At 48.5% G+C, this 23643-nt stretch overlaps 1 protein-coding gene across 12 annotated transcripts in view; it reads right to left on the bottom strand.

The window, feature by feature from the left end:
* Positions 1–23643, bottom strand: part of LOC138520856 (complement decay-accelerating factor-like) — a 623694-nt gene that overhangs the window by 79749 nt on the left and 520302 nt on the right. For 2 of the 12 annotated variants that reach the window (XM_069633257.1, XM_069633258.1), the window contains one exon: positions 6706–6746. The exons of the other annotated variants lie outside the window; for them this stretch is intronic. Coding sequence is in view for 1 of the 2 variants with exons in the window: in XM_069633258.1 (XP_069489359.1) it covers positions 6722–6746 (25 nt within the window). In the remaining variant the exon portion in view is untranslated. The remainder of the gene's footprint in view (positions 1–6705; positions 6747–23643) is intronic. 12 annotated transcript variants of the gene reach the window in all.

Below are 23643 nucleotides of genomic sequence, written 5' to 3'. Positions count from 1 at the left end.
GGAAGTCCGACGGCACCTTGGACCTGAAGGAGGGGTGCATCCTCAGCACTACCCTCGTCTGTGGAATGTCAGGTACGGCGGTTTACTGGAGAGGGCCTGGATATCTCCCACTCGTCACGCGGAAGTGATGGCCACAAGAAATGCTGTCTTCCACAATAGGAATTTCAGGGGTGCCGAATGCAAGGGCTCGAATGGCAGACCCATGAGCCTGGTCAGCACCACGTTGAGCTCCCACGCCGAGGCTGGAGCCTTGACCGGCGGGAACGAGCGGAACAGTCCTTTCATGAACTCCTTCACCAGGCGGTGGGACCACAACGATGACCGCCCCAGAGTTCTAGTGTAGCAGGAGATAGCCGCCAGAAGCATTTTGATGGAGACATGTGCCAGCCTGCCTTGGCCAGCGACAGCAAGTACGGCAGCACTTGAGGGGCCGTAATCCGTAGAGGGTTGATCTTCTGTGCGCAGCACCAGACAGAGAACCTCTTCCACTTATGTCCGTAGCACTTAAGAGTCGCTGATGCTCTGGCCTTGGCCAGTACCTCCTTGCAGTACGCCAGGATATCGTAGCCTCTGAACTCTAGTGCTGCAGGAGCTAGGCCTGCAGGTTCAGGGATCCTGGGTCGTAATGCAGGATCGCGCCTCCCTCCCTGGCGAGAAGATCCGCGTCCGCCGGAAGCTTGACTGGAGGGGACGCTGACATGTCCAGAAGGTCCTGGAACCAGATCTGCCTTGGCCACGCCGGTGCAACGAGGATCATCCTGCACCCGGACCGTCTGAGATGACTGATGAGTCGCAGTAGAAGCGGCAACGGCGGTAATGAATAGAGGAACAGTCCGTCCCAGGGGAAGGAGAATGTGTCCCCCATGCTCCCCAGGTGGGGAAACCTGCTGTTGAAACTTCGGCACTTAGTGTTCGTCGACGTCGCAAACAGATCCTGCCGAAGCTCCCACTCGTGGCAAAAGCGCAGCTCCCTGCTGAGTGAGGCAGCAATGTGTTCTTCACTCCTGCGAGGTGAAAGGGTACCAGGAACATCCCCTGTGCGACGGCCCAACACCACAGATCCTGCACTTCCTTGGATAGAGCTGGAGATCTGGTGCCCCGATTCTTCCGGATGTAGAACATCGTGGTGGTGTTGTTGGTGAAGACCCATACAACCTTGCCCTTGAGGGACAGAAGGAAGGACCTGAGGTCCCAGAACATGGCCCAGAGCTCCAGGATGGACAGTCTTTGCGGTGTGGTCGACAGCGAGTTCCCTGGATTTCGCTTGGATGAGCCAATCGTCCAGATAGGGGTAGACGTGGATCCCCTGCAGGCGCAGCCACGCTGCCAGGCACTTGGTGAAGACCCTTGGCACCGACTTCAAACCGAAGGGCAGTGCCTTGGGCTGGTCGTGCCGCCCCTGGACCACGAAGCGTAGAAACCTTCAATGTCCATTGTATATGGGGATGTGGAAGTATGCATCCTCCAGGTCCAGCGACGACAGGAAGTCCCCTTCTTCCAGCTGCCCCAGCACATGCTGAAGGGTGACCATCCGGAATTTTGGGGATTTTATGTACCTGTTGAGGCGGTGGAGGTCCAGGATAGGCCACCAGCCTCCGGTCTTCTTTCGGACAAGGAAGTACCGTGAGTATACTCCGGAGCCTCTTCGGGACAAGTTCTATCATGCCCTTTGCCAGCATCGCCCGTACCTCCACAAGTAGTTTAAGGATGTGGTTTTCTTTCCTGGCCAACGGTGGAAAGTCTGATCACTTCCTTTGGAACTCCAGAGTGTGCCCGTGGGCCAGGGTATCCAGCACCCAACAGCCGGCGAAGATGGATTCCAACACGGTGACAAATTTCGGCATACGGTCTCCCACCGGGGTGATCGGGTGGGGGCCCAATGTCACGGCCGGTTCAGTCCTGCTTCGCCGAGGCCTTGCCCCCTTGGTGACGATGTCCACCGACCTTGTTGCGGCCTCTGTAGGCTTCTTGCGACGAGAAACGGGCCAGAAGGCGGTATGACGAAGAGCTGCTGCCGAATCCTTTGGAGGCACCTTGGGAATTGCCTGCGCAGGTCCGAAAGGACGGCTGTCGCTGATGTAGCGTGCCCAGGACACAGGCCGTCTCGGTGTCTACTTTGATGGCCTGCAGTGACCCGTCCACTGCCTTGCCGAACAGATTGCTCCCGTCAAAGGGCATGTCCAATACCCTGGTCTGCACATCCTGACGGAAGTCGGTGGCCCTGAGCTAACCGCGCCGGCGAAGGCAAATGCTGTTGCCCATCTGGTGAAATCCGGTGTCGGCGATGTCCATGGCTACCGTGATGGCATGATCCGAAGCGGCCTTGCCCTCTTGCAGGATTTCGAGGGCCTCTGCTCTCTTGTCGTCCAGGAGAAAGTCCAGGAGGGGGGTGATTTTGAACCAAAGCTCCCTATTGTAAATGGGCCACGATTGTGAGAGCATTGGCCGCCTTAATGGTTGTCGCTGCCGACGAGATGACCCGACGTCCCATGGCGTCCAACTTCTTCCCCTAGCCGTCATCTCTGCCGATTTCTTCTTGGCCGCCGCGGAGACTACCAAGTATGGAGACGGCTGCGCCCTGAGGCACATAGGGGCGGAATCTGGGACCCGGTACTACTTCTCGTACCGGTCTCTCTTCGCAGGGGCCGTGGACAGATTTTTCACAAGAGACAGTCCCTCGTCCCAGATGTCGTCCAACAGCGGGACTGAGAGCACGGTCTTCATCTTGGCCTCCCTTGGTTGATACAGGAATCCCTCCTTCTTCTGCTCTTCGGGGCATAGCTGGAAGAGCTTCGAGGCCCTGGCGATCATGATGTGAAACGAGCCAATTTCGTCAGGGGGTAGAGGGGTCAGCCCGGGGAGGGGGGCGATGGGAGATCTGTTCCGCCGCCGTCCATCCCAGTCTTTGCCTCATCCCTCGGAGGAGGGGATGGGGGAAAAGGATTGAAAGGTGGGGGAGGATGGACTCGCCTCCGCTTGCCTGGAGGGCTCCCTGACGGTCCAGGCTTAGCTGGATCGTCAGCCGGCAGTAAGGGCAGCCTTGTCGTTATCTCCATGCACAAGGTGCACATTGCCAGCCAGATGTCTTCCGACCTGTCGGGTGGTGTAGGCCTCGGTTGAGACGGGAGTGTCGGTCGAGGCTCCTCCAGTTTCTCCTCAACCTGCCGTTCCTCGTCGGCTCCACCCTCGCTCTCCACGTCCTCCTCGTCGGGATCCTTCCCGCAGGCCCTGGCCTCCTCGAACCTCTTGTCCAGGGCAGCCTTGATGAGAGACAGCTCGTCCTCGGGGGAGGTATCCGAGTCTGCTAGGACTACCTGCCCCCCCCCCTTCTTCTCGGTCTGGGGCTTCATGGGGGTCTTTTTGATCGTTTGGAAAGATGATTCCCTCCGGGATGGCAAGGAAACTTTGGCCTGGAGACCGTCTCTACTTGGGGTCGCCTCTGCGGGCTTCGCCAGGGACGCCACGACTCCCTCAATCGAGGCCTTAGCCGGGTGAATATGGGCCTTCACGACCTTAGGCGCATCAGAGGCCTTCACCGTGGGGGGAGGGTCACCGCTTCGCTCCCCCTTGGCTTTCTCTGCCGGGATCGACCGGGGCTTCTCCTGAAGCTTACCCGGGTTCTCCGACTTCCTTTTCACCGAGCCGGAGCATTGGCTCGTGGTTGACAGCGTGGGTGACATTGCGCCCGGCCTTGCAGCCGAGGAGCCCGAACCAACATCACTCCCGGTGCCCGCGGACTCGCGGTGCTTTGCCTTCTGTTGGGCCCCCGTCGCCGGAGCACCCACAAAGGTCTTAGAAAACCACTCAGACTTCTTCTTCTCACCTGTTGCCGGGCTCTTCGCATCCAGCCAGTTAGCGAGTCGTTTCCAACGGTCCTTCATGGTCCGGATTGGACATGTTCTTGCAGAACGCACAGTCCTCCTCCATGCGCGACTTGTCGGAGTGCAGGCAGTAGAGACACCAAGAGTGCTCATCCTCCTTGAAGACGTTCTGTAGTCCACATCCTGGGCATTTCCTGAACAGCTTGGATCCAACGGGCATCGAGTCTCCTTTGTCCTGGGCCATGTGCACGCAGGGTAGGCCTCAAAGATCTTCTGGAATCCTCCAAGAAGTGAGAATCGACAAAAAAAAAAAAAAATCAAAAAAAAATCGAGGGGCATAGAAAATTCCGAAACGGGTCCCTGTTAATCGAAAAATGAATCGGTGGAGCTTGAGGCTCAAATTTGACCGGAAATTGATAGTAAACTCTTTGAAAAAATGCAACACGCAGTAAAAGCTCGAGAGCTAAGCACGAGGACTCCCAACACTTGAACGTGCGGTAAAAATCTGAAGATGGCTTCCAGAGGAGGGGCTTAGGTAGAGGGTAGTCATTGGCTGGGGGCAGTATGATCTAGAGACCAGTGATTGGTTATTAGTAGAAAGACAGTTCAGAAACGAAACAAACTGATTTTTTCTTTACTGATGATTCCCAACCTGACGACGGGAAATATTCATGAGCATGTGGATCCATGGCAGACCCCATGCTGGAGAAAAGAGGAGAAGGGAGGAGGAAAGACCACAGAAAGAAAGTTGCACGAGGGAATGTGCAAAGAGGAGTAAGGGAGAAATATCAGGAAGAGGGTGGTGCTGGAGAATGGAATAAGGGAGTTGAAACAAGAGACCCTGCAAGAACCAGAGAGAAAGAAATTGAAAAACCCATCAAGGAATATAAACCAGATGGCACGTGGTGAATCAGAGCCAGAAGGGCTCATTGAAAACCCAAGCCTGGCAGGCTAATTATGAGGTTGTCCAACGAGAGGTGCAATCAGGAATGAATACATATAGCCTGAACCTGGAGGTCTCATTTTAAACCGAGTCAGGAACAAGCTGTGGTGGGTTCTTGAGATACCTGTGCCAGTGACTGCTCTAGGAAATCCCAAGAAGGCAGTATGCATCAAACCTTGTAAAAATGCCCTTGGGTGTTTGGTGGGTGGGGGCTGGGGAGGGGATGGCGAGAGAATAATGACTTCAGTCTGATAATCTACGCAGGATAAATGGGGAAAAAAATCAAATATCATCTGGATGTAAAGTGACCTGAACCAAGGGACAACGTCCGAAGAAACGTCTATGGAAGCGTTCCAGATCCTGTGATCCCACAAGAGCTGTGGGTGACATTGTACGATTATTTCCGGGCAACCTCATATTGACTACTAATAATTATAGCATTGGACACTTGGACTTAATACTAAGATCCAACTGTTGATTAAGGTTTGTTTCTCTCATCTGATTGGTTCCGTTTAGAGCTTATACTGTTATACAGGACCACCACATTGCTTTGGCGAGATCCATGCCCCAGCCCCTGTGTTTTACACTGAATAATATATGTTGTTTAAAATTGATTTGGTCCTTAGGTCATCTGTTGGTTCCTCTGCATGTGGCAAGTAAACGAGTTTTGTGGACCAACATAAAGGCAGTTGCAGAGTGTACGACAGGGTGGTGCAGAGTGGTGGTGCAGAGTGGTGTCGCAGAGTGGTGTCGCAGAGTGGTGTCGCAGAGTGGTGTCGCAGAGTGGACCAATTCCTTTGCGGCGGGCAGTGAGATTGATTTCCGTCCACCACAGCCCCAAAGAGCATGTACAATGGGAGGGCAACGGGAGACACATGATGGGTGCTGCAAACATAAATGTGCCTCTAGGAAATATATTTAATTGCAGCGTTAGGTAGTTCCTTCCCGTTGATAACGTTAGAGTACTAGAACAACAACAACATGGATCAAACATCGGCTTGACTCTTTCTCGTATGATTGTCACATTTTATTTAGGGTTATATGGGGTCCTCGAGCATAATGTGAAGGATAGTGTGGATGTTGGAATGTAAGGAGTTATTACAACTTCTCCTTAGGTTTAAATGACTACAGAGAAACACAGGTTTTTCCTGGTTCAACAGTCCCAAACATCTGTTACCCCTCCACGCAATATTTGGGGACTGCTTAATTCACACACAGTTTGGTGTGGCTAAGTGACCTCTGCACCTCTTGTCCAAATGTCCAATATTTTTGCCTTCTTTAGCGTTTTCTTGAAGCCCTCATCCAGGTGTCACCCATTGCCAAGATCCAAATCTCAGTGATCATAAGTACTTGAAAGCGCTACTCAGCCACCTGAGCACCTCACAAAAACCTTAAATATGAATACATTTTCAAGAAGAATCTGAAAAGATCAGAGAGAACAGCAAAGACCTTCTTAGGAAAAGCCAATAGCATTTTGCACCTTCCAGGTGCCCCCAGCGAGAATCCATATGAGAATTCTACAAAACTCCTTGTGGGCGAAAGGAAAACAAGTCTGGGGATTGGAATCAGAACATGCATGCCGGAAAGGTTGGTAAATTTCCTTAATTGTTGGGACTAAGCCACAATGTAATAAAAGGCATGGACTGCCAGGACAGGGGGAATATCTGCAATCCTTTGTGATCCAGTTTCCAAAAAAATATATCTGCATGAAAATGTTACAGCTCAGAGCATTCCAATACACATGTGCAATACGTAGCGGGCCCCACTGCTGCATGCTGCTGGCACGGTCATGCAAAGAGAAATGAAGGTGCACCTTGAGCCACAGAAAGTGCTAGCAATTAAGCAGTAAGAAGCCTTAAGCATAGATAAGGGAGCACCATGCAAATTCATATCCCTCATCTGTACTGAATTGATGGTATAGCATCTAAATTAAAGTCATACCACGTTTAAGGATCCTTCACGCATGTTCCAACTTGAGACTTCTGGGAGTTTGAGCAGCCATTTGGTAGGAAATTTAAAGGTTGCACGAAAGAGAAAAGGAGTATTTGTGAGGCTTCTGGGTAACAGTGATTACAAAAAAAAGCAGGAGGGCAAAAGGTGAACAGAAACCTTCCAGGTGGCAGTTCTTTGTAAATGTAAATAGTCCTGCTTTTTACATAAGCACTATAAAAGAGACAGAACTGGAGAGGTTAATTGCCATGCAAAGTGGAAAACCTTTGGCTAAGCATGTCCCCTTTAACTAGATGGGTCGTTTTTGCAAAATCTTTAATTCAGTTAATTAATTTTGCTGAGGGACGGCAAGTTGGAATCTTGCTGACACAATGTTTAAGATTTAAACATAGAAAGAACACACATACCCCCCTCAAAATGTGAACGCAGCACTAGCCATTGGCAAGTGATAATTGACTCTTTGCTAGTAAGAAATGGTGTGCTGTGTGCAAGTGGAGAATTAAGGTAGTGCGTGACTTTTTCAGCTTGGCTATAGCTTGCAAATTGAGAAACACACACACACACACACACACACACCCCCCCCCCCCCCGCCCCCACCCACCGACCTAGAGATATGTCTGGAGTATTGCATGACTTGTTTCAAAGTTCAAAAAGGGACAATGAATGGGCGTGTTTGTAATATTATCCCTAGTGTGACGCCAGTTGTACCCATGGTCCTTCATGCGTCGATTGTTTTGTTTCTGACATGAGGGAGCATGAAGTGTATTCGTGAGTACGGCAGGTGTAAGATGTCTATGTACCTTCAACTCCAAGAGGGGAGGAGGTTGTGGGCACATGTGAATCCAAGCAGATACAAGCATCAGAAATATGATTACAGTAAGTAAAGTATGCCTTCTGAGGCTTGTGGATCCTGCAATAAAAGCCAAAGTAGCTCTTGTGCCCCATGTTGAGTGTGCTCTGGGCTTGAAAGGCAAAGTTTGGCCTGAAAGAAAGTAGCAAATTTGAATGCATTTGACTATCCATTTTGAGATAGCTGACTTGGGAGACAGGATCCCCTTTTCTTCCAGTAGCTATGGACACAAAGAATTGATCAGTCTTGCTCACTGGCTTTGTCTTGTTAAGGTAATGCATTACAGCCACCCTAACATCGAATGTATGGAGGCTTCTTTCTGCTGAATTGGAAGGGGTTTGGAAGAAAGCTGGAAGTTCTATGGACGAGTTGACATGGCACTTCGAAATACATTGCGGCAAAAAACATAGGTGATTTCTTAGCATTACTTTGTCTTTATGCATGACAATAAAGGGATCTTGAACTGAGAGTGCTTGTAGTTCACTGACCCTTCTAATGGATGTAATGACAATGAGATAAGCAGTCTTGTAACTGAGGTGTTTACGACTGATTTTGTGCATCGGCTCAAATGGGGAACCTATGAGCTTTGCAAGTACAACATTTAAATCCCATCAGGGTGTTGGGTTAGAAATAGGTGGGTGTAATCTTTTAACCCCCTGCATGAATGCCTTTGCTACTAGCACGTATCACTAAGACACTTTCGTTTGAGAGGTGGTGTATGCAGGGAGTGCTGCTAAATGGACTCCAAGAGAGTTAAAGACAAAACCTGAATCTAACGGGTAAAGTAAGTAGAGAGCAATGTGTGAAGGAGATCAATCAATTGGGTTCATGTCTCGAGATTTGCACCAGAAAACAAACCATTTCCAGTTATTGTAGCAGCAATGTCTGGTGTTAGGTTTGCATGCCTCTTTAAGGATGTCCATACATCTTTGTGGTAAGTTTAAATTACCAAACTCTATGATTTCAGGAACCAAGATGCCAAGTTCAGTGTTTGCGAGCACAGATAATATGCTGTCCCCTGATGTTGGGACAGCATGTTCTATGGGTACAGAGGTTCACTGGTGAGGAAAGGAACATTGTGAGAATGTGCGAGGACTAGGGTTGATGTGCCCACATTGGAGCTATTAGAATGAGTTTGACTTACTTGTTCCTGGTGCAACTTGCGGATGATCTGTACCTGGATGCATAGTTTGGGCATTGTGCGTTGTGCTGGTTTGCAAATAGATCTATGTCTATTTGTCCCCAGTCAGTGAAGATGTGTAGAATGTCTTTATGCAGTTGCCATTCGTGTTCTGATGGAAGCTGCAAGTCTCTGCTTAACACATCGGCTAGGCAGTTGCGTTACCCACTAAACGGGTTGGGACAGTAGGAACATGTCGCGTTTTAATGCACAATTCCATATCTTATGTGCTTTTTTGGACAGAGCACGAGAATGTGTTCCCCTTTGCTTGTTTATGTAAAACATAGCTGTAGTGCTGTCTGTTAGGACTGTGACTGTTTTCCCCTGAAGTAAATGTTGAAAGGCTTGAAGCGCTTTGGACACTGCAAAACATAGCTGTAGTGCTGTCTGTTAGGACTAGGACTGTTTTCCCCTGAAGTAAATGTTGAAAGGCTTGAAGCCCTTTGTACACTGCTAACAATTCTAGAAGGTTGATGTGCGTCTTTGTTATTAATTGTGACCTTCTGCCGCGAGAAGTCTGATTGGAGATGTGCTTCCTGCCTTGACAGTGATGCGTCTGTGGTAAGAGTGGCTTCTATTCCGGGGGTGGTGAATGATTTTCCTTGCAGAAGGTTCTCCTTTGTATACCACTGCAGAGAAGGAACTAAGTTCTGCGTGCAAAATTACCGCTAGATCGTCCCACTGACCGGTTGCTTGTGAACATTGTTTCGCCAGGCACTCTTGCATATGACACATGCGCAGCCAGGTGTGAGGCACTAGGTAAATACAGGAAGCCATCATCCCTAGAAGGCGCATGGCTTTTCATACAGTTATCCGACGACCAGCTACATAATGTGAAATTTAGAATAACATATTTTGTACCCTCTTGGAGTGGAAGACTAAAGCATCTTTTGTTTGAATTTGAGCCCCTAGAAACTGTTTGTCTGATTTGGAACACGACTTATTTTTTCTTGTTGATTGAGAAGCCTAGAATGAAGAGTAGGTTGACTGTCTCTTGGTTGTTTTGCTGACATTTTTGAGGCTTCTCTCCTATAATTACCCAGTCGTCGAGATAAGGGTACACTGGAATAGACTGTCTGCGTAGGTGGTAGGCTGTCACGGCAGGACTTTGGTGAATACTATTGGCGCCGAGCATATGTCAAAGGGAAGCACCTTGACCTGGAAATGAGTCGTTCCAACTTTGAACATTAGATATTTCCTGTGCGCTGGCAACATTGAAATATTTAGGTATGCATCTTTCATATCCAATGTTGTCATGTAACCCCCCGGTGTTAAGAGCGGGATTACTTCCTGAAGAGTTGTCATTTGAAACTTTTGCAGTTTGACATATGTCTTTGCAGGACGTAGTTCTAACACAGGGCGCACAGTTAAATCCTTAATTTGAACAAGGAAGTATGTTGAATAAATACCCTTGTTTGCATCGGGACCAGTTCTATTGCTCCTTTTAGTAGAAGAGTTTGAATCTCATCTTGTAGAATTCGCTGGTGTTCTTGCAACATTTTATGTTGCTTTGGTGGATGGTAATGAGGTCTTTTGGGGAACTCTATGGAGTATCCCTTGGACATGGTGGAAGGAACAATTTACTTACCTGTAACTATTGTTCTCCAGTATGGGTCTGGCATGGATTCACATGATCAAGAATATTCCCAGTCGTCAGGCCGGGAATCCTCAGTAAAAGAAAAAACAAACAGTTTCACTTTCACTTAAAAACGGTATTTCACTGGCCTCTGGGTCATACTGCCCCCATCCAGTGACAGTCCTCTCCCTAAGCCCCTCCTCTGGCAATCATTCTCAGATCTGGTAAGCACATAAAGTGGCAGTATGATCAAGAAGAGCTGCAGCGGTGTCTGAGGGAGGGTTCACATGTGAATCCATGCCAGACCCATGCTGGAGAACAATAGTTACAGGTAAGTAACTTGTTCCTTCTCCAGCATGGGGTCTGGCATAGATTCACATGCTCATGAATAACATATATATAGCAGTACAACATTACACAACTACGGGAGGTGATAAAGCTCAACCGAAGCAATCAACTCTTTCCTCTGAAACAGATTCACCTCAAGCAAACAGGTTGCATAGCACTGCCTAGCCAACTCTGGACTCCTCCCTGGAATCCCTGTCGACTCAGTAGTATCTCGTGAAGGTGTGCGTTGACCTGCACGTAGCAGCCGTGCACATGTCCAGCAGGGGCACAGCAGACAGGCCATTGTCTCAGCGATCGATCTCGTGGAGTGGGCTCTCGGGACAGCCGGGCAGCGATCGGTTTGCCAAACGATGACAGTGCATGATGCTGCCAGAGAGCTACCTGGAGATAGAAGCCTTGGACAAGGCCTTCCCATGGTTCACAGGACCAAATTTCATGAACAGCAGAGAATCCTTCCGCAAACTCTGTGCATGTCACGTAGAACTTCAGGGCACGAACAACGTCCAGCGAGTGCAATGCGCTTTCAGCCAGTGACGAAGGCTTCGGGAAAAACACAGGTAACACCAAAGGCTTGTTGAGGTGGTATTCCGACGGAACCTTCGGCATGAAAGAGGGTGCGTCCGCAGCCCTACCCTGCAGGATATGGCCTGGATCTCACCCACTCTCCTGGCAGAGGTGAAGGCCACAAGAAAATCGGTTTTCCACAAGAGGAACTTGAGTGGGGCCTGATGTGTAGGCTTCGAAGGGAGCCCCCATGAGCCTCATCTGCGCCACTTTGAGTTTCCACGCCAGGGCAGGAGCCTTCATTGGCGGGCAAGATCAAAAAAGTCCATTGAGGAACTCCTTGATGAGTCGGTGATACCAAATAGAAGATCTTCCTGGAGACCTGGTGTAGCAGGAGATAGCCGCCAGATTTACCTTGACATAGGCATGCACCAGTCCGGCCTTCGCCAAGGATAGCAAGGATGGAAGGATCTGCGGGGCTGTGACCCTCAGAGGGATGATCTTCTGCGACCGGCACCACCTAGCGAAACGCTTCGACTTGTGACTGTAGCACTTCAAAGTTGACGATGCCCTGGCCTTGGCAAGGACCTCCCTACATTCCGCAGGCAACGCATATCCTCCAACCTCTAGGGCTGCAGGAGCCAAGCCCTCAGGTTCAGGGATCCTGGGTTGTGGAGAAGGATTGCGCCTCCTTCTCTGGCCAGATGATCCAGAACCACTGGCAGCTTGCCAGAGGCGACACAGACCGATTGATAAGGTCCGGGTACCAAATCAGCCTTGGCCACGCCGGGGTGATGAGTATCATCCTGCTTCGGCATTGTCCGAATGTGTTCATGAATCGTAGCAGGAGAGGCAACGGAGAAACTGCTGGCAAATCTCTAGAATTTGGAGTTCGCTGCCATCGCAAACAGATCAATCTAAGGCCTGCCCCACTTGATGAATATGCGGTCCACATGGTCCTGCTGAAGGTCCCACTCGTGACTCGAGCGCAACTCCCTGCTGAGGGAGTCGGCAATGGTGTTCTTGACTCCCGGAAGATTTCGATGGCGTTCTTGAGCCTCTAGAAGGATGCATTGTTCTTCCTTCGTGGTTGATTTTTGGCGTGGCGGGGTTTTCAGGGTCGCTGAAGTAACTACACACAATAACCGCCCGCTACAGTAGAAAGCACCCACTTGTCTGAGGTGATTCCCTCCTATGCGTGGGTGAAGTGTGTTATACGCCCTCATACTGGAGAGGCATGGGAGGGGACCTGAAGCTGGTGTTCACTGTTTAGGAGGCGCTGCTCCACCTCTGGAAGTGGAAGACCTTCCCCTGGCCACGAGATCTACGCTGGCCTCTTTGGAAACCTTGCAAGGCTTGTCCCTGATTATTTCCCTGGGACAATACCTGATTTTGGCCATAACCGAAACCCTGTTGCACATTTTGTCTGCGAAAACGACAAAAAATACTCTTCTTTGGCTGATTTTAATACATCCTCAGCGGCTTTCCCGAATAGGACAATGGATTCTATTGGCATGTTGAGGAGTGTTGCCTGCATTTCAAGTTTAAAACCAGATTGGCGAAGCCATGCATGTTGTTTAATGATAGTCCCTTCTGCAATGATCCTGCCTGTGCTTTCTGCAGCAGCTAAATTGCTCTTTAAGACTGCCTTGCCATCAGCCACTGCGACGGACAGTTGAGATTTCAGGGGTTCTGGAGCTGAAGCCATTAAGGTTGCAATTTCGTCCCACTTGTGGCAGTTGTAGCTTGCCAATAAAGTGGTATTGTTTGCAATCCCTGTTTGATAGGCAGCAGAAGTGATCACTTTTCTCCCTAGAGTGTAAAGCTTCTTGCTTTCTTTATCTAGGGTGCTTCGGGTGATGCTAGTGGTGTTCCTGCCTTCTTTCGGGTAGTGTCACTACTAACAAGTCTGGTTTAAGTTGACCCCTTATGTAAAGCGGATCTGTAGGAGCAGGGCGGAACATCTTTTCAATGCGTGGGTTCATAGCCCGCATTTGGCTTGGCGTTTCTAGTGATGGCTGTATTCTCCTTTGCATAGATTGGAGGAGGGGAATAAAATGGGTGGCAGTTTTTATATCCCCTAATATGTCCGCCACAAAATCTTTATCTAACTGTGTCTCATGGCTTGGATCTGAAAATGCTCTGCTGCTTTTAAGAGCATATCATTAAAATGGGGCCGATTGTCCACAGGTGAATCTTCCACTGGTGCATAAAGATAATCGGGAGAGGCTATGACGTAAACGTCCTTGTCATCTTCCTCATCGTAATATTGATTCCCCTCTCCCCCCTTAGGTATCCTGCTGTTCAATATCTGAATTGGGATCATATTGAGCAGGGTCTGCCTGGGGACTGACTAAGAGGGTGTTTGGGTGTTGCCTCTTTGCTGGGGGTTGAGAGGTGGATGCAGCATTAGTGGCTGGTGTATTCTGTAGGCTGTGTACTGCCTGTGGATTCTTTTCAAAGAAATCTGCCATGAAAGTCATTCTGCGCATTATCCTGTCAATGTCTTCACAGGACCATTGGGAGGAACTCAGTATAGTAGATGGAGTAGGTATAGAGATGGGAGTCTGTGGTATTTCCTGGGCAGGTTGCTTGTGTCTCATAGCACCTGCCAAGGTACCCTCCCCCTGGGATTCAACACCCTTTTCCTTGAGATGTGAACTACCCCTCTCCTTATGGGAATGGTGAGTTTTAAAGGATTGATAGCTCTTAGAGGAATGTTCTTTCGACGTTTTCTCTCGGAGCAGCGTCTTTGGGACAGGTTTCTGGACCAGTTGGGCTATCTTCATGGAACGGGTGCTTTTTGTCGATTTCGACGTTGGAGTATGATGTCGAATCTAGGCGGAAGAGCGATCCGAAGCTGTGCCCCCCGACGCTCGGCTTTCGGCCGTTATATTAGGCACATAGTCTGTGTTGCGTTTTTCGTGTGATTTTGAGGGCCTGTCGTGTGGCGATCGAGAGAGTGCCCAGAGGACAGGGAGCTTCTGGACCTACCCCTCTATGACGTGTGGACAAAGGTGTCCTCGACTTTCGGCCGCAGGGTATGTGCTTGGTGTGAGTTGCACTGTGTGTGTTTCTGCCACCTGGCGTCGTCCCTGTAACAGCGCTGCCAGCCTGTCTACTGGGGTCGGGGCTAGCACGTGGGAAATGATCGGTTCCCCATCGCTTACGTCGTCTGAAAAGACGGCGATGCTGCCATTGCTGGATGCACCCTCCACGTCCCGGGCGGCCTCGGCCTGCATGGCCTGGTGGGCCCAATGATTGGTCTTACGGCCCTTGAGCGTTTTCGTCTTCAAGAGTATACAAGCTAGAAAATGGCCCTCATCGTGGTCGCGTGCTAGACAGAGGTAGTACACCCGGTGCTTGTCTACCCAGGGGAACGTTTTATTGCAACTCGGGCAACATTTAAATGGGCTTTTTTCCATAATTAGATGGAAAGGGAGCAAGGTGAAAGTAAAGAGTGTAAAGGGGAATATGCATTCTCTTAGAGCCCTAAGAAATGTCCTCCCCCCCTCTCCCTACTGTGTGGGCCGAGGCCTGGTGCAGCCTTCCAAGGCTAAAAGGGTGTGTCAAATCAAGGCCTTTGTCTGACGTTTGTCCTTTCTACCGCCGTTGAAGATGTTGTCGAAGTCGGCGATTTAAAGGATAGAACGAGTAACTAACTCTAATTATTTTTCAATCAATGGCGTTAGCCGAAATAGGAACTCTGTGATTAAGCGTCCGTCAAAGATGGTGGAAAAAAACAATCTAAGGGACCTCGACACGTGCAGGACCATGGGTACAGTGGACGTCACACTAGGGATAGCATTACTGGCACACCCTGTCGACGTCCCCTTTCGAGTTTCAAAAACGACAACTGTAATATTCCGCTGCTTCCACTAGATGTCGGCCTAGCTAAACCCACACACACCCACACCTACACCTACACACACCTACACACACCTACACCCACACACACACACACCTACACACACACACACACACCTACACACACACACACACACACACACACACACACACACACACACACACACACACACACACACACACACACACACACACACACACACACACACACACACACACACACTCTACTTCAACTGCTCCCACTTGGGGGTGGAGGGGAGAGGGTAAAAGTAATTGACTTGAAACAGATGCAAGCACAGAAATACTATTGCTGGGTATGAAAGGAATGCTTTCTGAGACTTATGAATCTGTTTGTCTCACATTATTTTCAGACTATCGAGCGGTACCTGAAGATGGAGGCAAGACAGCTAAAGAAACAGTGGCAAATGTCTCAGTATAGCATGGCCCACCTGCAGATCTGCTCATGCTTCTATATCTGCATTATAGGGATTTTATGAAAGTATGTGCTGAGCTCCCTGTGACAGCTTTGTAAATTGCATCGTAAGGGATGTGTGCAATGAAAGCTAATGTAGCCAGAATATCCCTTGTAGAATTAACTTTAGGCGTGAATAGTAGTAGTCTTTCTGCTAGCAATCTAGAAACGCATACAATCCATTGTGCAATGCTAAGTGTAGTGATGGGACATCACTCCCGCCATGTTGCAAAAGACACAAATAACTGACCCGTCTTACATAGTGCCTTTGTTTTATCTAGACAGATGAAGAGATGGACAAAAAGAAAAGCAGCTCCCAGACCGCCCAATCACTGGCCATTCTTACGAAGCCAGCGGCCAAGAGTTTTGGTAAGGCTCGAACAGACAGGGGTCGAATGTTTGGCGGCTTCCAAGGTTTTCAGGACAGCAGAACCAGGCAACCAGACCCATCTCCCAGTCAGCAACGGCGGAAGCAGCATTATTCATCATATAAGGGGTACTTTCAGTCCCCCTCCCAGGCCCCAGCCTCAAAGCCAAAGAAACAATGACGAGTTGCATCAGATTCACAGCACCTCAGTGGGAGGCAGGTTAGCCCTCCACAATCAGTCCTGGTGGACTCTATTTGCGGACCCATGGGTGGTATCGGTAGGCTTCCATCTTCCCATTCTGTCCCACCCCCCCTTTCGCCTTACCCCCTTCAGATCGGGACACCATAACTCCTACCAGAGAAACGCTCACTTATCACGAGCGAGGCAGTGGAGGAAGTCCCAATCCTGCAACAGGGGTTGGGATTTTATTCCTGCATCTTCGCTATTCAAAAGAAGAACCAGACAGGCCTGCGAGTGGTCCCAGATCTATCCTTCTTAAACATGTACCTACCGTTGCAGAAGTTCAAAATGGTTACGCCAGTTCTGATAGCGGAGTCGCTGTGTGGGGGAGACTGGGCGTGCGCCCTGTATTGAAGGACGCTTACTTACATGTAAAGATTTGGCACCTTCATCGTTCGTTCGTTCGTTCGTTCGTTCGTCAGATTTCAGATAATGGAATTGCACTTTCAATACAAAGTATTACCCTTTGGCCTCAACTCTGCACCAAGGGTTTTCACAAGGATCATGAATGTGGTGGCTGCTCTACTCAGGGCAGACGCCCACCACTTTTATCCAGACCTTCAACGACTGGCTAGTCAGAGCAGCTGCCGAGCAGGTCAGGAGCACCACCTCCAAAATAATGAACACACTGTACAACCTGGGCTTCTAAATCAACTTCCAGAAGTCACACCTACAGCCTACACAGACCCTAGTGTTCTTAGATATGATAAATCATTTATAAAGTGCTTAATACCAGAGGTTTCTAAGCGCCGACCCGAGGATCGAACCAGTGTTGCTTCGTGTCGTCTTGCTTCCAAGGCGCGCACTGTGCCCCTGAGCTATCCTCCCAAGACTAGGACTCTTGTGGGACACGCAGAGACAGAGGATATTCCCCAGAAGGGAAAAAGTAGCGGCAATCACGGCAACGACAGGATATTCCTCAGAAGAAATGTAACCACAGCATGGGGGTATCAGCACCTGTTAGGGATAATGGCTGCGTGTCTCCTGGCGCTGCCTCACACCAGGCTCAAAATGAGGAGGCTGCAGCTAACCTCCACCAGGATCTTGGGGGAGGCAGGAAACCAACCTCATGGCAGGCAGACCGTTCAGGCAGCCCAAACCAGAATATACCATTACAACAGACTCCTGCCTCCAGGGGTGTGAAGCCACTCTGGGCAGCCGCATGGTGTATGGTCTTTGGTTAAAAAAGGAACGGCAGAATCATATCAACTAGCCGATAGCCATCTGGTTAGCGCTCTGGACTTTGCTTCCTATGATCAAGGATAGTGCGGTCTGTATTCAGACAGACAACTCCAATTGCATGCATTACTTCAGCAAACAGGGAGGCACCAGCCCCCCCACCAGCCCACTATGCATGCTTGCAATCAACATATGGGAATGAGCTATCAAACGGAACAAATGGATATCGGCAGTCCATCTCCCCAGGGTGTCGAACCTAGAGGCAGACAGACTCGGCAGGCTGGGCTCCGACAATTACAAGTGGCAGCTGAATAAGAATATGCTTCTGGACATCTTCAGCAGGTGGGGTCACCCTCACATAGATCCGTTTGCGACAGAGCACAACCGGACATGTCAGCAGTTTGCATCCTTGGGGGGCCAGGGCCAAGACTCAATAGGGGGCGCACTGCAGATACAGTGGGACGGAATGTGGGCTTACGCATTCCTCTGACCCCTCTCCTTCACAAGTTAATTCGCAAAATCAGAGAGACGTACCAACTGCGACTTATCATAATAGCACTGCAGTGGCCAGCTGGGCCTCGGTACTCGGACCTCCTGCAAATGTCGGATCAACCTCCGGTTCCCCTACCTGTCCGGATGGAACTGCTCCTGATCCAGAAGGGGTGAACAGTTGTTCACCTCTCCCTGGAGAGGTTAGCCCTAGCAGCCTGGTCCCTGAGCAGATCATGCTAAGGCAACTGAGTCGCCAGACAATCTGAAAATCATCCAAGGCGCTAGAAGCAGTGTTACGCACAGGCAATAAAAAAGCAAATGGACCAGATTCTGGTTTTGGGCCAGCGAGGCAATCCCCTATCGTGCACTCTAGATCAGGTGTTGTCATTCTCAGCGCACCTAGCTAAGTCAGGGGTCCAGGTGAATACATGTCAGACCTATCTGGCAGCCATTTGCGCCTACAGAAACTCAGACAGGAATTTGTTCTCTACTTCCAACCCAGTGGTGAAAATACATCAGTTGGGGCTGACAAGGAGTTACCCACCTGTATGGCGCCCACACCCAGTCTGGGACCTCAATATAGTCCTCTGCGCCTCCTAGCGCATAAGCCTTTGCAGCCCATGGCTGTCATAGATATAATTTATTTAAAAAAAATGTTATTTGGTGCATATAGTTAATACAAAACTTTTGCACATTCAATTAGTTACAGAATAAAATTCAAACATCATTCAATAATAAAAACGGTTTAAGAATGCTCATGTAAATTGGACTTTTGCTACTGACTTCAGTAAGTAAAATTAACAAATTAAATTTTAACATTAAGAGAAAAAAGTAGGAGAAAAAAATGTAGGAGAAAAAAAGACACCGCTCCTAGTGGGCCTCACTTCAGCACGCAGAATTAGCGAGATCCAGGCTCTAGTGGCTAAACAGCCGTACACAGCATTTCATTGAGACAAATTAGTGCTGCGCACTCATCGTACCTTTCTCCCAAAGGTGGTCTCATCAGTTCCACCTCAACGAGGAGCTAGTGCTCCCGTCTTCTTTCCTAATCCCACGAACAAAGCCGGAAAAGGTCCTCCACTGTCTTGACGTCAGAAGAGCATTGAAATTCTACCTGGATAGGACCAAGGATTTTGAAAAGTCTGACGCCCTGTTCGTCACCTTTGGAGGGTCGAAACCGGGTGGACAGGCCTCTAAGGCTTCAATAGCTAGATGGATGGTCTCGGCCTTTCAAGAAGCTTATAAAATGCAGTGTAAGGAGTTTCCAAAAGACATACACACAAACTCTGTCAGGGCCAAGGCAACAGCAGCTTACCAGAGACACGTACCATGGAAAGCCATTAGCAGGGCGGCCACATGGGCCACCCCATCAGCCTTCTGAAAGCATTACTGTTTGGATGCCAGTGCGCGGGCTGACACAGCCTTTGGCCCGGCTGTGCTGCGAAATCTCTTCGCCTCAACTTTAGGGCAACACTCCTCCCAGGGCTTCAATCTGTGGTAATCGCCCATACAGGATGGAGGATCCAAGTCCATAGTCCTCTTTCCTCCAAAAGTCCCACCATCCTTCCCCCTAAAAATAGCAGCGTCCATAGGTGATTTAATACAACTGACACTATAATTTTACAAGCTAGGGGATAGACTTGACTTTTGCGCATTTATGACGAATGCTAATTGATTAAGGTGGTTGATTGTTTATGTGTTTGGGGGACATTTTTTGACGATATTCCTTGTTATAACCAGTCATATAGAAAGGGCAAAGTAAACTTGTATCACCCTGATGGCGCAGTTGCGCTTCTACCGTACGTAACACATTTGTGAAAATGGGAAGCGCTAATACTACTCCAAAAGAAAAGGCCTCGAATTGAAAATGTTATTTGTCGGCGATACCCTGAGAACAAAGAAATAGTTAAGTATGTTATGATTCTTTCATGTATGGAGTCTTCATACAATCCCCTCATTTAAATAGTGGTATGGTCTCCTACGGGTGGTTATTCTGAACTTTTGAGGTTTGACAAACTTTTCGTTGGCTTTCGATCCAACTGGTCTCATGGTTAGATTTATTTTGGAATGAGAAAATAGACGGAGTACATTCCTGTGTTCCTCTCTTGACATGGTACCTCCTCAATAGCCCCCCTCCTCTTTCTTTAGAACAGTGTCCACTTCTGCCTGAAGGAGTTGGAGGTCTTCAGAGGTATATGGGCATAGGGGAGCAAGGGAACAGGTCTAGGAGCAGAGGAATCACAACTGCGAGTAACAATACTTACTTACTCCTATGTCCAGTGTTAACCTTTCCCCAAATTCACGGAACAGATCATCCAAGAATCACACTTGAATACGAGGACAGAAACTATGAAACACCCCAATTCAGCCAAGTAGGTTGTCAACATAGCCTGGCAGTCGATTGACGGATGATGGGGCTGAAGGTTTACTGTTGAGCACGCAAGCTCTTGACAACGCAACACATTGAACCGCAGCTAGCAGCTTGGCACAGAAAGACTGCTGGGAGGGAGGACCAGATTGTGACTCAGCCTTAATCTTGCCCTCTCCTGGCTAAGGTTCATAAGCTCGTGATGAAGAGCAAGGACTGCGGGTTAAGAGCTGCTTGCGGTTCACCGGGCCAACTAGCAATGCAAATCTGGCACTGCAGATTGCATTAAGAGAGCTGGAAGGAGGGGCAGATTCCCAGAAGATGGCAGCTGTGAGGGTGAAGTAGTAAGGCTCGGACACAAGCGTGGCATTGTTTTGGTTATAAACTTTTATTCCTAAAAATAAAGGGTTGGACAAAGGCCTTTTCTAACCCTAAAAATATGAGTGGTTTCACTGCCTCAAAGAAAACTAAGGAAAACTGTCAGACTGTCCAAATGAAAAATAGTCTGTCACTGTCGTGTCCCAAAAACCTACTTCTGACCCTAACACTATTAACTAATGACTAACGTGTAGGGACTCCAAAACTCCAAATAACCTAGTGGTGACAGTTCTTGCCACTTCAACGTTCTCAAAGTCCCAAGAGTTCAAAGGCAAACACATTTTCTGTTTCTTAAACGATATTCCACTGACCAAGGTGTGGGTCCTTCCCCTGGCTTCTAACTAGATCGGATTAGGAGTTTATCTTCTCCTTTTCAGTAAAGGATAGTCTTTCTACCCAAGTTTTCAGACCCTCTTATTCTCAGGCCTTCATATTGGTGCAGGTCTCAGACTCGCAAAGCTGAATCACAAAACCTTGCTTTATTCTCTTGATAAACATATACTTCCTTCTGGACAGTCTCCGTTTCTCGTAGGGTCCCAGACCCACTTACATGGTCCTCATGTGGGTGCAGGTCCCAGACTCGCAAGACTAACACCAGTTCTTGGTTTACTCTTCTGCCAAGTACATGTGTCACTTTAATATGGGTGAGGGTCCCAGACTCGCAATGCGGCAACAGCACAACTTGGTTTAAAATCCTGCCAATTATGTGTGCATTTTTCAAATGTCTTAATACTATTCTGGGTCCCAGATTCTTTTGTGGTTTTCAGAATTTGTCTCTTATATGGGTGCAGGTCTCAGAATTGTAATATGGGTTCACTACGGCTTGGTTCACTTCCTTCAGTTACTTTCAAGGTCCCAAACCCTCTCGTTCTCTGTTTCTCACTGGGGTGCGCGTCCCAGACTTGCACGCTGCTTTCAGCATCCCCAACCCAAATGCTTTTTACACTTCTCCCCCCAGACTTCCAGCCCTTCCTTGTATGCCCACGTATCTTTTCTCTTGGTTCGTGCCACCCGAGGAGCGGTACCCTCATGCAAGGTTCCGGCAGCACTTGGAGACTTGGTTTAGCTTTTGTCGCTTGGCTGCCTTTGGCGCCCTTCTCGGACGGGCTCTGCTCTGCGTTACAGCTCTCTGGTTCGGGGGAGGCCGGAAGGTTGATTCAGGTACTTGCACCCACGCTTCTTCCTGGAGTACCAGCTCCTGGAGTACCAGTGTACCTCTGTCTTCTGTGCGCGGTTTCTCCCCGTTTTCTACCGGTCTGGTCTGTGCGGTTCTTGCAGCTGCTCATCGGCTGGCAGCTGCTTTAGACTCTCCTCATTGGAAGGTGAGCTATCTCTCTGTGTCCCAGCCGAGAGGGATTTGATCTCCTGCACTTTCCTGTTGGGCTGTTCTGGACCAATCAAATATTGCAGAAGATTAGACCGTTCACTCCGGTTCTCTGGGGTGATCTGCATCCTCCTGGGCATCTTCTTCACAGTACTTGTGTAATCTTTATATTTACAAGCAATAGTTTGACTGACTGTACAACAAAGGAAGTTGGCTCTATCTGAAGATAAGAAAGAAGGGTTGGTCTTCGGTAAAGACGGGGTTTCAGATAAAGCAGGATTATACTGCATTCTCTGGGAAGGGTCGTCCCTAATCTCATAAGGGGCTTCCTCTCCCATGTAATCCCTCCCCCGGTGTACCACCCACAGGGGACCGAATTTACTGTGGAAGCACCACGCAGGCCCCATGGAAAAGGTCACCCCCTAGGGTAGAAGGGATGGCATCCTCAGATTTGTCACAAGGTGCTAAGTTAAAAGCTTGATTCGATCTGCATCCTTACGCTGATTCAATCAAATTGATGGGACTCAACAACGCCAAAAGACCCCCCCTCATATAATGGGAGCATAACAGGGGAAAGGGGAGTCAAGAGACGAGAGATTGGAGCCAAGAGCAGAGCATAAAAGAGCACGAAGGCGGACATCCGCTCTTGTGTCCAGCAAGATCCCGACAGGAGGACAATCAACTATGGAATAGAAATTTGGGAGACCAGCGATGCAGACTGCCCAGCGGAAGCTAGTAACAATAACAAATACAGGTTTTGTACATGCCTTCACATTTAATTGTGCATTGTTTCTAACATGCTCTCCCTCCGTTGTCAGATGTGTACATCATATTTACATGTCTTCCATATGTGCAATTATTAGCATTTCCTTGAAGCTTGACTTATTTTTTTCTATTGCATTACAGTATTTTACATGCTCTTGTTTTCACCATTTTTATTTAGCCTCTCTCGGGGAATATGGTCAAGACCAATTGAGGTTTTTCATTTGCAGTACTTCAGATAGATTGGGATAGCCTTGACGACTACATATACTAGCTTCTGAACATACTTCTACCGGTTCCACTTTTAAATTGAGATTCATTAAGGTACAGTGGAACTGCTGGTAAAGCCTACCTAAGTACACAGCAATGTCAGGAATAATAGGAAATTAACTTTACTTACCAGTGTTGATAATGGGCAACCTGCTGCGACAACTGAACAGGCTTTCCAACCTTTTCAAGGCTTAAACCATGACAGTTTGGATACATGCCAAGAGTGAAATCCTTTATGGGATGTGTCTCAACTGGCAACCTCACATTAGTTTAGGCATTCAAGTTCAGGATGAGGCTCCTACGTAATGAATGGACAATATGGTGGCATACCCCCACCAACCTAGGTTTACTCTATTTTTTTTTAATCAATCTATTTCATGCAGAGTTCTTTCGTCTAAAACGATTTAAATATGTTTACAAAACAAGTATAGATAACTGATTTGCTAAATAATCATTAAACATTTTCACTGGAGATAAAGTGTTTAAGTGGGTAAAAGAAAGAGGAAATATAAAAGCAAGTAGTTCTGGTTCAAAAAGAGTTTTAATTCGGATGAGAGTAACAGAAATTCATGAAGATACAGGAAGAAAATGTCAAAGCTTAGGTCATAGAGCCTGAATAGAAAGCATTGCGAAGAGGCAAAGGAAGACACTTAAGTCTACAGAGAGAATATTATGTGAAGAGTGATGTGTGAAAATAAGAGATGAAAGATGGGGAATGGTAAGAAAAAGGGGAAGTAATATTACAGCAAGA

This window comes from Ambystoma mexicanum, chromosome 13 (assembly GCF_040938575.1).
Source record: "Ambystoma mexicanum isolate Mex_15411 chromosome 13, UKY_AmexF1_1, whole genome shotgun sequence".
NCBI classification, from domain to species: Eukaryota; Metazoa; Chordata; class Amphibia; order Caudata; family Ambystomatidae; genus Ambystoma; species Ambystoma mexicanum.
Note: the sequence above shows the minus strand (reverse complement) of the source record. Positions and strands in the feature narration are given on the sequence as shown.